General features: G+C 38.8%; 1 protein-coding gene across 12 annotated transcripts in view; it reads left to right on the top strand.

Moving 5' to 3' along the window:
• LOC149218408 (uncharacterized) overlaps window positions 1-15,033 on the top strand; it is a 200,075-nt gene that overhangs the window by 91,814 nt on the left and 93,228 nt on the right. For all 12 annotated transcript variants that reach the window (XM_089383951.1, XM_089383947.1, XM_089383946.1 and 9 more), the window contains one exon: window positions 2,078-2,176. In XM_089383951.1, coding sequence (XP_089240077.1) covers window positions 2,078-2,176 — 99 coding nt within the window. The remainder of the gene's footprint in view (window positions 1-2,077; window positions 2,177-15,033) is intronic.

Genomic DNA, 15,033 nt, shown 5'->3' with positions numbered 1-15,033 from the left:
CTACCCACAAGCCAAACTTGTTAGATTGCCAGCAACTCATCTGGCCAATGAGTGAGGAGACTTCGGTTTGGAGGATCTTACCTATGGTAGACACATCTGGTAAATTGATCTCCCTAAGTCTGGGATGCATGGTGTTCAACCACTTGATCATTATGGATCATGTTGGATAACTATGGATCATGTTGGATATGACATAGGGTTTGGAGGATCTTTACCAAGGAGTGGTAAATTGATCTCCCCTATTGTCATTGATTCAGGGTTTGGAGGATCTATATGCTAGTGGTAAATTGATCTCCCCTATGATGATTCTTCTTCTTTAGATCGAGACATCATTGTTCAACAAAGATGAGAAGAGGTGAGTTGAGACGAGATGAGATATGATGCAGCAATGATGAGACATATGATACAGATGGAACTTCCTGCCTAGCTGAGAGGTAGTGTTGAAAATTGGCAGCTGAGGGAGCAATTTTCCCATTAAGGAAGCCCAACAAACCCTAAAGAAACCCTTCTTCCACTTGGGAAAAATCAAATTTGCACATGGAGAAATATTATTATTTCGCTGGTTGGGGTCAAAATGAAAGTCAACAAGTCAGCCTAGAGAGAGAAATTGACCCTCCTAATTCTCATATAAATATGAGTTTGTTGACTTCACTTGGAGGCATCATCACAACATCACATCTTCATTTAGTTCTATATCTTCTGAAAATTGCAAGGTTGAGTGCACACATGCGAAGGGAGGAGAAGAGCTTCTGTTTGACCAGTGTTGACCTTCTGTTTTCAGCCTACTTTGACCAGCGTTGACTTGGGCTACTTTGACTTGGTTTGACTGATTTTCTGATCTGTTTTGGGAGGCTGAACTCAGGGAGACTTTGACTGATTTGACCTGGGCACTTTGACCATCTTTGACTACGGATCTGAGCAGGGTTTCACCGCAGGTTGACTTCGAAGGTTGACCAAATTATTGGCAGAATTTCAGGACTGTTTTGACTGAGGAATAATCTTTGACTGAATTCTTCGGAGCTATTTGACCGTTGATTTTGATTGGTTAGGGTTGCTGTTGACTGGATTTCCACAGGGCCGAAAATTGTAGACTGTTACTTTGACAAGATTTGACTTTATCTCATCATTGATTTGTTTTTGGATTGCTGATTTGGAAAGTCAAGGATTTGACTTTAACTCATTAATGGATGTACTATTTTCTGCTGAACATTTGATGAATATCTAATAGAAGAAGAATCTGGTTGGGTTTTCTGCTTTGTGGGGTTTTTCCATCATCTTTGACCTAAATCTCTGTGTCTCTTTGATCTTGGCTGTTTTCTATTGTGCATATTGTTTATTGTTCTATCTACAATTGCTTACTGTTATTGGGTAATTGAAAATATATTGGAAAAGTGAATGCTACTGGAAGAAGAAATTGTGTAAGTAATTGTTACAACATAGAACATTGTGAAAAATTAACAGAATACCTATCCATAAGTGCCTTGAATAAAGCTGGCTTGCTCCATGCATTGCCATAATTCAATTTTGAGTGCACCTTGAACGAGCGAAAGTTTGCAACCCATGTGTGCACTGAATCCATGTTAAATTGTATTTTGGTTATTTGCACCCTTACTTTCTATACATATGAGAAACTTTGCCTATTTGTGTATAATGGTTTGGATTCATATGGATGCACATGAATATTTATGTTTTTTTCAAAATTTGAATATTTATGTATTTTTGGTCAACTGTATTTTTTCGGTTTGTTTTTTCAGTTCTGGTTTGGTTCACATATTTGGAGTTGATTGGTTTGATGACTGGTCTGGTTCTGATAACATTGGTTGTGATATCTGATGGTTGCACAGACGGGAAGGGCAGGACCATTACTAATTTTTTTTGTGTCCCATGTTAATAACATCAAATAACATATAAAAACATGACTGTTTAAACTTCAAATTGTGAAAAGATATTTATTGATAGCACTTGGACATGCACTTCAATAATTTGTATATGCATTAAAAGTATTGGTTGAAGGTGAAAGGATAAGGACACATGCAACAATCTTATCGTAATCTGTTATTTATATATACGAGTGCAGGAATATGGAAAATATTCAAAACGTGTAAAGAGGGCAGAAGCAAAGAGAATTCTAAGAGGACTACACAGTATGAACATGTCTGCAAAGGTTTTATTTCAGGTATTAATGCCACATTTCATTTAGTTTCATGTTTGCCTTCCCTTCAGGCTTAGGAAGAACTTTCATATTTAATATATAAGGAAATTTTCAGCTTTAATAGCACTGAGGCAGAGGATATATGACACCACTGTATATTCTTCGCTGCTTTTATTTTCAGCGTTGTAAATTTCTTCCTTTTATGATAAGACACATTTTTCTAATTTTTTTTAAGGATTTTTTTTTGATTTATTAATAACTATTGAGTAAATTTGCTGAAGTCCTCATTCCCTGTAAATTCAGGTGCTGAAAATAACTTTTATCTCACTAGGATAATTGATTTATAGAGGTACTGCATTAAGACGATGAATCGGATAGTAGTTCAACATAAAATTACAAGGAAGTGCAATGTGTATAATAAAAGAGAATAGAACATATATCATCAAAAGATACTTACCTAACATTTTTGAGCTAAATTATAAGTAATCATTGGTGGCTCAATTCTTTACACTTGAAACCAGTGTTACACATATTGCTATAATATTAGAAATATACGTTATTATTGCCGAAACCAAGGTCGTCGATAATATTGTTAGGTATCATCACGTTAATTTTCCAAAAGTGAAATTATTGTGATAATTTCCTATTTATTGCGAGATGATCTTAAATTATTGCGCTGCTGCTAAAACTGATGTGTTAAAGTTCTGGTTCAGGTTTTTAAGGGTTATTTTGGTTTTTTTTTCATGTGCTGAGATTGAGCTTTGAGGGTAGTGTGAACCTTGTGACCATTTTTCATCCAGAAAACAAGGGAAAATACATAGTTTCCTTTGCCGTTATTTGAGCATTTGTGGAGTGGAGATCTACTCCAGTATACTATAGTCTATATCCATATTTCTAGGTATGTAATTTTTTTTTTCACTGTCCTTTTCTTTGTTTTTCAAGATATAGTATAGGGTATGCATTGTTCATTAGATTTGCCTCTTTTTGCCCTCTTTGAGTGGAGGATTTGACACTTATGTAGCTAGGATATTTTAATTGGAGCATCTTTGAAGTTTTTTGTGGATTTGTATTCTAAGTACACCCCCTATTTTACCCCATAGATATACAAATGCAATCAATGCTCTAGGGTCTACACATTTCAAGAATGCCAAAGCCATTGGGTCCAATGCGGGAGTATGGTCTACCCTACGAGGTTCATTGTAGAAAGAGGGTGAATTGTAAGTTATGTGGTATGGGAATGTTTGGCAGAATCCGTTTGAAATACCACCTTGCCAAAATACTAAGGAATGAAGTAAAGAGTTGCCCAACAACCACCCCATAAATTGTCCACATTAGAAGCCAATCCATTTTTCAAATCCATAAGAAGAGAGATCAAATGGAAGAAGCGAGGCTGAGCTTGCAAATAGATCTACAAGCTTCTCAAGAGTGGGGGGAAGCGAATCCTCGAGCTCACATTCCATAATGCTCAACCCCTAAGTGTTCTTACCTTGCTTTGTGCCGAGAGTTGTGTCTAGGGCGCAACCTTCTATTTGGTCGATGTTGAAATCGAAGGACAAGGAGGAGGCTGACAAAATTGTGGCAAAATGTTTTCTATGGCGTGACATACCATTCATCATTGCCAAGAACAACTACCATTCCATGTTTGGCGCTGCTGCCATTGTTGGTCTGGGGTACAAGGGCCCTTCTTATAATGACTTGAGAGGGTCTCTCCTTCAAGGGGAAAATGCCGATTGCATAAGGAGATTGGATGAGTTGAAGGAATCATCTGAGATCATAGGATGCATTGTTTTGTCAAATGGTTGGAATGTCGAAAATTTATAGCATGTGCAATAGAATGCAATTTTCTAATATGATTTTATGTCTAATTTATTTTAATTTTTCTAAGGGCTTGATTGTTCTTTGCTTTAGATAATTGCATTTACAAACTTCTTCATTCACATATCACATTCACCCCATAACATCATAACATCAATAGCAATTATGTAGAAAGAACAATAACATCATTAGTGCAACGGAATCAATAAAGAACAAGAAAAGAAAAGTATGCACAAAATAGGGACACCCTGATTTAGGTCAGAGACCAAGGCAAAACCCCACAAGGGGGAACCTCCATCCAAATTCTTCTTTATTATATATTCATCAGTTGTTCAACTGAGATACAGAGTACATCCATAAAGAGATAGATTAATCATATCAGGGCCCCTAGGGCCAACCCAAGTCAGTTCACAACTTTGTTTGTGAACTGAACGAGATAAATCCAAGAGAGTTGCTATAATATTATATTTGTCATAGATTCACAGTCATGTCTGCCATCCACCATGATAACATTGTCATCAAACTCACTGTCATAACCATAATGGTATGTCATCAAGTATCAAGTATTATAAGCAAGGTCACTGTCATACTACAATCAAAGTTTCTGCCATATCATTGAAGTGTCACTGTTATGTGTTATATATATCAAAGATCATTCTCCATTAAGGTCAATGATATCAAGTATCATTACGCCACTAAAAAATCCTAGCTGGCTAGGTTGCTTGGAACTTATATCATGCTACAATGCGGACCATAGAGTAAAGGCCGTACACATAGAATGTTGAACCATACCTTATTGCTATGCGGACCATACCATTCACTAAGACACCATATTGCAATGCAGACCATACCATATTGAACATAGATACCATAGCAATGCAGACTATACCATACTGAACAAAGATACCATAATGCATATCATACCGTACCACAGAGCAAGTTTATACCATAGCAATGATGCCCAAATCAATGCGATGTCCATAATAGAACATAATGCAATGCCCATACAATATGTGCGATGTCCATAATATAAAAGTGATGCCTAGAACATAAACGATGCCCATACAATATGTGTGATGTCCATAATATAACAGTGATGCCTAGAGCATAAACGATGCCCATACAATATGTGTGATATCATGCAATACCATAGGATGATGCCTCTGTGAATGAATACAATGATGTACAATAGCAATGCCTCAATATGATGCCCCAAAGTATAGCAATGCCACATGATACCTCTTTGTATAGTGATGCCAAAGTATAGCTAGAGTCACAAAGAAGTGCCATATAGATGTAAGTCACTATATATGTGATATCCTAGTATAATATAGTGAAGCCCCAATCATGATCCATGGGATAACGACCTCGAAAGGTAAGTCAACGAAGAATGTGAGCCCCACAAAAGATTAAGCGAGCCACTGTTATATTGCTCCGGTCATTGCAAGCTACTATAATTATGCATGCCTTAGATAAATGCGAGGGCCACAGGGGAATAGCGAGCTTCTATAGATGCGCTGTGAGCTATAGAGATTACGAGCCACAAAGACAATTAAATCCATGCCTCAGAAGATGCCAACCTCAAAGAATGTCGAATTCATATATCAAATGTGTGCCATTTCAGAGAAAAGTGCGTGCAATAGAGACCATACGAATAGAGTACAAAGCCATACGTATTTAGCCACAAATGTGATTCGAGCGAACAACAAAAGACCCAAAAAACTTTTCTACCCAATGGAGGATGAGACGTGCCAATATATAGGTGTTTTTTCAAGCGAAGGGTCACAATTATTATGGCTAGCCGACATGATATATTTTAGGGCCGACCTGAACTATTGCATCATAAAATATATATTTTTGTTTGCTTGATTTTGTCTTATTAAATAATGATTTCATTATCCAAATTGAATTCTTCTTGTGACCAATTCAAATTCTTCTTTGGGGCGAGATGGGTTTTCCTTTGGGGAAATTCGTCCCAAAGTTGCCCCACTTTTCAACACTTTCAAATTTCAATATATTTCCTTTCCATTTATTTGTTACACACTAAAAACTTGAAATATAACTCACTATCTTTCCTTTGAAATTTGAATCCTTTCCATTTATTTGTAGATGTTTGTTGGGAAAACTATGTTAGAGGAGCCCTAAAGTTGCAAAAACTTGCCATTCGAGTGCTGACTCAAACTTGCAGCTCTTCAGGGTGTGAACGCAATTGGAGTAATTTTGAAAAGATATACATCAGGAAGCACAACAGGTTAGCAATTTTCGAATTAAAATTTAATTTTTTTATATGTTCATTAATTTAATTTATGGCATATGCCCATGGGACATCTTCCTCTAAATACAAAATGCCCCTCATGTAGGTTATATGCCCACTGCATCAATGGTATGGTCTATGTCTACTATAACCTCAGGTTATGGGCGAGGCAGATAAACAAAGTACTTGATACAAATGCCATTTCATTGGATGCACTTAACACCACAAGTTCGTGGAGGGTGGAGATAGAGAGACCTGTTACCACTCAAACTAGCAGGGGTCCTAGGAGGGATCCTAGAAGGGCAACTACTAGGTCAAGGGCAACAATTGAGCGATAGCCCACTATCACCTCAGCTATGGTTCCCTGTTCTTTACGGACTTTCACCGATTGGAGGAGACTCGATATGAAGGAAATCACCTAGATGAATTGGTAAATAGAGGGAAAAGAGTGATTCCTAAAGAGGCCTATTCATAAGAGAGGCTCAATATATGGCTTGCTTGCCTAAGAGGCAAGATGAAAGGCTCTCTAAGAAGGGCCAAGAGGGTCATAGGGGCTAGGTTTTGAAAATGAGACTCCTTAAGGAAAGACCTAGTCCTAAAAACCCTTGTGAAGACTTGGTTTCCAAATGGTCTTTGAAGAATTGCCTTCCAAAAGTTACTGGACCACATGGGACTAAGTGGACCCCAAGTTAGGTCAAGGGGATAGGATTGAGCAACCAATGATATGCTTGACCTAATTAAGGAGGAGAAGGGGATCAAAGAAAGAATTTTCAATGAAGGGTAATGCAATGATCCTAATGAGGTTACTAGCCTAAGGAAACCAAGGGAAAAATTCGGTCTTAGAGCTAGGGCTTGGGATATCTCGGGATCCAACTGTCAGAATGGCTTCAAATTTGGAGGACACTTAGGAGACTCACCAGCGCAGTAGATGCCAAGAGATCGAAATTTTTGAGTGGATGGTTTGCAAGAAATTTGATGCCCTAGGAGACCTAGTGGGGCTAGACCTAGAAAAGAGGAAGGTGAAGGGAAAATATGAGCTTTAAGGTGATCACCAGAGGAGGACCAGTGCTTTGTCCTTTGGGAGAGATGGAGTCATGGAAGATTTAGAGTTTGGATTGATTTCCACTTGTCAAGGAGGCCTAAAAAGCAACTTCGCTAGGCTTTAGGGCTTAATGGAAGCAACTTCAAGGTCATTTACACTTCATTTAGCAATATTTGGTGACTTATCAAGACAAAACCAACAAGATTGTCTCTAGGAACATTCATTCTTTCAAACATGGCCCATACATGATGCAACACTATTTAAAGATTCAGTTTCCACAATTTCATTACAAGAAAAGCAACAAATTAACCCTAGAATAGTGAAAATCCTAGCATCATGAATGCAACAACATAAATAACAAGAATAACATCGAAATAATACTTACATGTAAAAAGAATATATCCAATCACCAAGATATGCCAATCATAGAAGCTCCAAGACAAAGAAGATTATCCAAACATCAAAATTCATCCATTCATCCCAAAAATCTCATCCTCAAAAGATAGCAAAAATCTCACAAGAAGATATGATCCAATCCAAGTGATGATTATCCAAATGATTCATCTCACTTCTATTTATACACTTTTTAATGAATTCGATTTAGCTAATTAGGCCTAATTTAGCCCCTAGAATAAAATAATGTGCATAATAACAACTTTTGGTGACAAGCCCACCAAATAGCTCAATAATACATGAGTAAGCCTCTCAAGAGGGTCGAATGATCAACTGAGTGAGTCATTGGGCCTTTGAGGAGGCCTAATGAAGTCAAAAGGGTGCCATAATGTAGGAATGGACTCCCATCATAGTGGACAAGGGGGTGGCCCCTTATTCTCCAAGCAAAAACCTGTGGTGCTCCCAAGTGGGTGTGGGGGCACAAGGTCACTCTCATGGGTCTCCAAATGGATCAGAAATTCCTGTAGATATTTGTAATGGTTGGAATGATGATATAATTGTGTCGGGGAACAATCCTCTGTACCCTGGAACATCTGCCAAGTGTATGGTGCATCTGTGGAGCTGACTGGGCATGGTGAACTAGGTGCATCATCCTCATCCAAAAGGTGGAATATGAGCAATTAACGAACACGGCTGGGGATCCATGAAGTCATCTGGGCTATGGTGGAGTCCCATGGCTCTCAACGCTCACCCTACAAGTGTGAATGTTGCCCTCTAGAGGGCTAGGACCCCGTATAGGCAGACCAAGCCCTAAATGAAGACCCACCTATAATCCTACATAAGATCCAATGCGTCCCCTTGCTCTCTAGTACAACAAATCATTAGAATAATCAAGTAATAATGCTTACAAGGTATGGGATCAATAGGGCATTTCATGGTGGCATGCCCTTCCATAGTGGGCTTTGGCAAGTACAAGTGTCTCCAAGCTCAAAAGGGGGTTAACCAAGGACCCTATTAGGTGGTTTCAACCTCTAAAGGGGATGGCATGTCCATAGTACATCCTTCAAGAGGTAGGTGGCAAATGATATAATGATGGAATGGAGTGGGGATTAGGGGAAACATCCAGACCACATGTCAAGGTACATTGGGTAGCTATAACAAGGGAAGCCCACACTTGGGTATATAGGTGTAGGAGGGAGAAAATCATGGTACATGAGTTACCCCGACCTTTGTTTTTCCACCCTTCTTCATATGCCTTTTGCCTTTATTGATTTTTCTTTATAATTGCTTGGGGCTCTAGGGGATAGAGAGCATGATGTGTAATATGTAGTAGTTGGTACCCCTTTGAGGTGGGGCAGTTCATTGCCTACTAGGGCTTGGGAGTTGGGACAATCATGGGTTCCTTAATAATAGAGGAGGCTCATCTAGGTCCCATAGGAACCAGGGTGATGGCCATGGGTAAGGGGTAGAACTCATGTTTGGCTTTTGATCACGTACTAAATTTGTATGTCCCGACCATCTTTTGCATTTTGTGGTACATTTCCTGTTGAGAGTGGCCAAATTATGCTTTTTCTTTTATTTTTAACTGCATTGACCTCTGGGGCATCGTTCAAGGCCCAACCCAAGGTGTGGACAAGGGGAAGGGGACACTAACCCTGTGTGGACCCAGTGGACACATTTGGAATCATATGGGAAAATAGATGAATGGGGTTGAAATGAGTGGAAGGGGAGTGATGTAGGTGGTACGGGAAGTGGGACCACGCAACCAAAATCGGGATTTCCCATATAGTGCCAACCCAAAAGCCCAAAGGTCCATAAAGGAGATCCCACGGGACTAGAATACAAGGGTAACCGCGAAATCAGGCAATGGAGACAAGAATACAAGCCTAACCCACTCTTTCCACCGAATCCCCACACCAATCCATGCCCCAAGTGCCCATGACAAGTAAGGGAAAGCACTCAACTATACCAATGAAAAGCCATACCTTTGGGGTTGGAAGGCCCACCTTCAAACATACATTCATGACAAGTGGTTGAGGGACGAGATGGCTGGCTCAAGTGGCGGAGAAAACGACACATTGAGCTATTTAGTGGCTGCAAGGGGCTGCTGGCTGCCATCTGAGGACCATCTAGGAGAAGAAATTTCTCGTATATACACTACCCACAGGTGGTGGGTAACAAGGCCTATCATGGAAGAGGCACCTGAGTGGTTGGAGCAAGAGGATGAGGAGTTGGAGGATGAGGAGGAGGATCCTCCACTTCTAGGAGAGATGGATTTGGAGCAGGGGGGAGATATTGAAAGTGTGCCACAACCAATGCCACCATCTCCCTCCACAAAGACTAACAACTAGGGGAAGAGGCAAAAGACATTCCACCTTTATCTTCCCCCTTTTCCCCAAGAGTTTCACCTTCCACCTTGGGTTCAGGCTCAACATGTCCACCTACTAGTTCTAGAAGAAGAATGACAAAGGTGACCTTTGGCTGTAAAAAAGGTAGAGGGAATCATTGATATCTTAGTGCATCATGATTAGTCTTGTAGCATCTAGATGCCTCATGGTGATCATCTCATGATATACATTTATTTTTGTGTTGATGTAATTTTCTTTTATCTTATCAGGACTTTTGACTCGACACATATATCATATTTTAGTATTGGTGTTTGATGTACCACTTGACATCTTATACATTTTATATAGCAATTTTATCTTCATATTTATGTGACAATGCATTTTTCTGATGTTGATGTTGCTTTAGAAGTTTCAAAATTATTATTTTTTACTATTTTTCTATTATTTTGAGGTTGCTTGATAATTTATGATGATTTCCCTAATATTTCTGATAATTTAAATTTTCGACCTGCAATGATAAATTGCTGATAACGACAAATGTAACATTGCTTGAAACACAATTAGCATTCTCACTCAGTTGTGAAGGTTGTAATTATTAAACAAATGCATTTTGTAGGCGTTGCACAACTATGCTCCATTAGGAAAAACTACATAGCTTGCTCCCAAACCTCCCTATCAATACCTTTCCCCAAGGTTTTGTTGATGCTTGTCCATATTGATTAACTTCCGCAAACCATTGCGGTCATGTTTAACTAATCCTCTCCTTATCATACTAATTTTTTTTAATCAAACTGACCTAGTAGGTGGGACCCTTCCTTAAAGAGAACCCTTTGCTCAAAGGTTTCGAAGGAAGTACATGTTTAGTTGACCTGAATCAGATTGCTTGTCAAAAATATGCTACATAGATTACACATGTTTTATATGATATCCAAGAATTGAAGGTCTCTTTTGTGCTGCAACCATTTGAGCTTTGAGAAAGACATATATTATATAATGTGATACAAAGATGGTGGCATATGGAGGGTTATACATATGTATATATATTTGTGTGCCTAGCCAAATGTTTTTATGTGCAAAATGATGCGTTGGCTATATTATCTCATCCATGGCGTATGCATATGCAAAGAGAGTTATTGAGATTGTAGGAAGGCATACTTTGTGAATTCAAATGTTGGTGACATGTTTTATAAGTCTCATGGCACAAAGTATGCTATATGCACTGTGCATACGTTATGGTTACGTTCGACCACTCATTGCAACAACACTTGGCATATGTGATAAATTAGAAAGTTAGAAATCAATGAAACCTAAGGTTTGATCCATCTCACTAAATGATTTATCAATGGGTGATAGTTATATGTGTTTGGATCGAGGAGTTGTATTAAATATGTGAATATCGGTCGTAAGTTTTGGCACATCATTCTATATGCCATATTTATCGTTGACAGTGATATATGATTTGAGATTAATACAGGTCAACGCCTTGAAGGTGATTTGGCAATTTACGTGGTTTCCTTTGACAAAATTATTGGCTCAATTGAATTTTTGACACGTCGTCCCACAACAACTCATCTTCCAGGTCAGATGCATAAATCATACCACATAGAACGTATTCAATGTTTGCTCCATCCTTAGTGGCGTTGTACAATAGCCGTTTTGCCATATCACTTAGTCACCGTTCCCTTGTAGCAAATCCTACCTCGCTAGCACATTTGTATTGGCTAGTGTTTCATGAACGCGATGACTTGGCATACACTAGGAGGAGGAGGTGTAGGAGCAGGAGCAGGATTAGGAAGCAAAGCAGGAGGAGGAGGGGGAGCTGACACCATCTAGGATGGGCAGCAGTAGAGGACAAAGGCAACCTCCTTTTTTTGCTTCTAGAGGAAGACATAGTCCATTTGTAGCCCTAGGGGCAGGGCCTTCTTCCTCTAGAGGAAAAGGCAAAGCCATTCCCATATTATCGTAAAAGGGGTAGAGGATCTCAATGATTGATTACTTTATGATTTGTAGATGACTCAGGATGATGAATCATGATATATATTTATTATCTTTTGTTGTTGATATTTTGAGTCTTGAGAGTTGAGATTGAGTCAGGGCTTAGGATTCAGGACTTGATTCACTATTTATATGTGATGTAGCACTAGACTTCTTATACATCTTATATATTAGCTTTCTTTTCATATTTACATAACAATGCATTTATCTGATGTTGTGGGCACTGGATACTTTAGATGCTATTTTTTTTTTCAAATGAATATTTTTGTACTTTTTAAATTTTGTCGAGCTTTTGCCATTTTTTTCAAAAACCTGCCGACTTTAACGACTTTTTCAATTTTTGGACCCTTGCCAATTTATTCCTGAGGTTGACTTTTTCCACATTGGCGTGGAGTTCAATTTATACAGAGTTAGATTCGGACCATGTAATTTATCCATTGGATCTGTTAATTGACGTAGACGTACAAGATTTTATCACGGGAAGTATGTCATCCGGGCCTAAAGCAATCCAGTTCAACAATGATGTGGGCAGAGAAGATTTAACCAGATCCTCAGATTAAAGGGTTGCACACACTTTGAGAAGACGTGGATCCCACAAAAAGTTTCAAAGGTGTATCCAGTTGTGACATATCTGGTTGTTTGTTCAAGTGCGAAGTGAGGTATGGGGTTGGATATTCGGATCCCCAGATTAAAGACTCAGCACAAACCTTGAGGAGGTGGATCCACAACAACCTCAAGTGTTATTTGGGCCGCGAAGCATTTGGGTGGTGCATCCTAGTTTGAAATGAAGCAGGACTAGATAGCAGATTCCCATATTTTCTGAATTGGAAGAGTTATATCTGGATGAAGGTGAGCATAGCTGAGGAGATTTATCCAGACCATAACAAGGTATTCAGACCTAAACATATGCAGATGTAAATGTATTTGGGTTGCTAAGAAAGAACTTACAATGAAATTGTCTAGATCCTGGATACAAGCGAGGCTTTGGCTAAGTGCTCGGTCACAGCGCCAGTCATATGTGTTGCAATGTGTTAATTCGGGGAGTTATAAAGCACTATCCAAGGTTATTAACCGAAAATTTGTTAATTGGGCCACCATGGTCCAATGTGTTAGTCACAATGCTGTCATAAAACTTGAGTCATAAAGCGCTATCCAAGGTTATTAACCGAAAATTTGTTAATTTGGCCACCATGGTTATGGAGAAGGAGTGCATTCGGCATCGGGTGGTATTAGAACAAGGTAAGCCTGCTCTTTTGGATGTTACAAGGAATTGTTGGAGCAATGCAACAACAGAGATGGTCGCAACATTGGAGCAATGCAACAACAGAGATGGTAGCAACATTGGAGCAAAGATATTAGCCAAGTTAGTGGTCGATAAATAGGAGAATCTAGAAGAAGAATTCAAGGCAGGAGATCAGAGTTGGAGAAGACACCAACAATGGAAGTATGCAAGCACTAAAATTACAGGTATTGAGGTAATAGATTTATTTTGTTTGATAATGAATGTGAATATGTGATTGATCGATGATGGCAAAGGAGTTATATCTGAAAGAACTGAGGATTGGATAAGGAAAGAGAGCATAGAGTATCTTGTGCAAAGGAGCAGACAATTCTAACCAAGGAGTAGAGATGGGGAGAATTGTTAATGATAGTTTTGAAGAAAACTTGAGAAGACTGGTAGTAGTAAGAATCTTGCAGGAGCTTGAAACAAAAAACTTAGAAGCTTTTGGAATTGCAGATATGATGAGATCTGATAGGTAACATGGTCTTTATATTTTTAAATTAATTTGGGTAGAAAATTTGTTGATTGCAGGTAGCAACAAGTAAAGGGACAGTGTGACAGAGATTGTGTAACAGAAAGAAGTTGTAACAACTTCCAGCTAAGGTTGGGTAAAAGTTGTTGAGACAATTCCACAGTTGCTATTGTGGGTAGAATTGCCAAGAGAAGTAGTAGAGTGCAAAAGCCTAGAGGAGTAGAGGAAGCTCAGAAGGTTCCAAAGGAGAGAACTGGAAATACCAAAAGACTAGGTTGCGGAGAAGCTTGGTGAGGTATTGTGTAGCAAGGTGAAAAAGACATGCTATTGCTAAGTGCAACTTACAAGTGGACAAGGAGAAGTTCACAAAGGAAGAGTGAAGATGACTATTGATGGTCATGACAAGGGTTAAAAGAAAAGCCACAACAAAATAAAGGAAGATGTTAGAGAAATTGGCAGAAGAAAGAAGCAGGCGAGTTAAGAGGAACTTGACAAAGAAATTGCCGAGTTAAAAGAAAGTCTTAGTGTAATGATGATGTTGTTACAAGAGAGTGAGGATGAAGACCAGAGATATGGATGGAGAATGAAGGAGCATGTTACATGGCCTGCTAAGAAATTATTTGCAAGAAAGCTTAGAAAGAAGATGAGGCATAGGTTGAATGATTGGTTGAAAGGATAGGAACTCAGAGCAGCTAAGTATGAGGAAGAAGTTCACTATTGTGAGCCAGAGAAAGGATCATTTTTTGGAAAGGATGATAATGAAGATGCACTTCATAAGAGTCTCATAGATTGTTTGGAAAGTTTAGATCAGCACAAAGATATGATAACAGAGACACCAAGGGAGGCTGAAGAGCCTTATATTTTTGAAACTGATAATTTTTGTAGGAGTGCAGGTTTTGCAGGTACTGAAGATAATAGACAGTCACTAGAAACTGTCACAAGGATGGAGGAAGATGAAGAATTTTTTTTAAGGCATTGAGGAAGGACAGAATCAGAAATCTGTTTTAAGAATGGAAGAGACAACATTGTCTCATAAAGTAGATTAAGGAGGAACTTATACATATTCAAAGGATGTAGTTATTGAAGGACAAGTAACCAAGGTAAATTTGGCTTGTCAGAACAACCATAAGGAGGGCGAAGGATATGGAAGACATCATTCAGATGTGATGCTGGCAGAATTTGATAAGGAAATCAAGCTACTGGACAAATTGTTGAAGGAACCTGAGTTAAAGCAATATTCAGGAGTACTTAGCAAAGAAGAGATGTCTAAAGCATATATG

The sequence above is a fragment of the Pinus tabuliformis genome, chromosome Q, assembly GCF_031772625.1.
Source record: "Pinus tabuliformis cultivar Carrire ecotype Pingquan chromosome Q, CPIR1, whole genome shotgun sequence".
Lineage (NCBI taxonomy): Eukaryota > Viridiplantae > Streptophyta > Pinopsida > Pinales > Pinaceae > Pinus > Pinus tabuliformis.
This window is presented reverse-complemented; position numbering and strand designations above follow the sequence as displayed.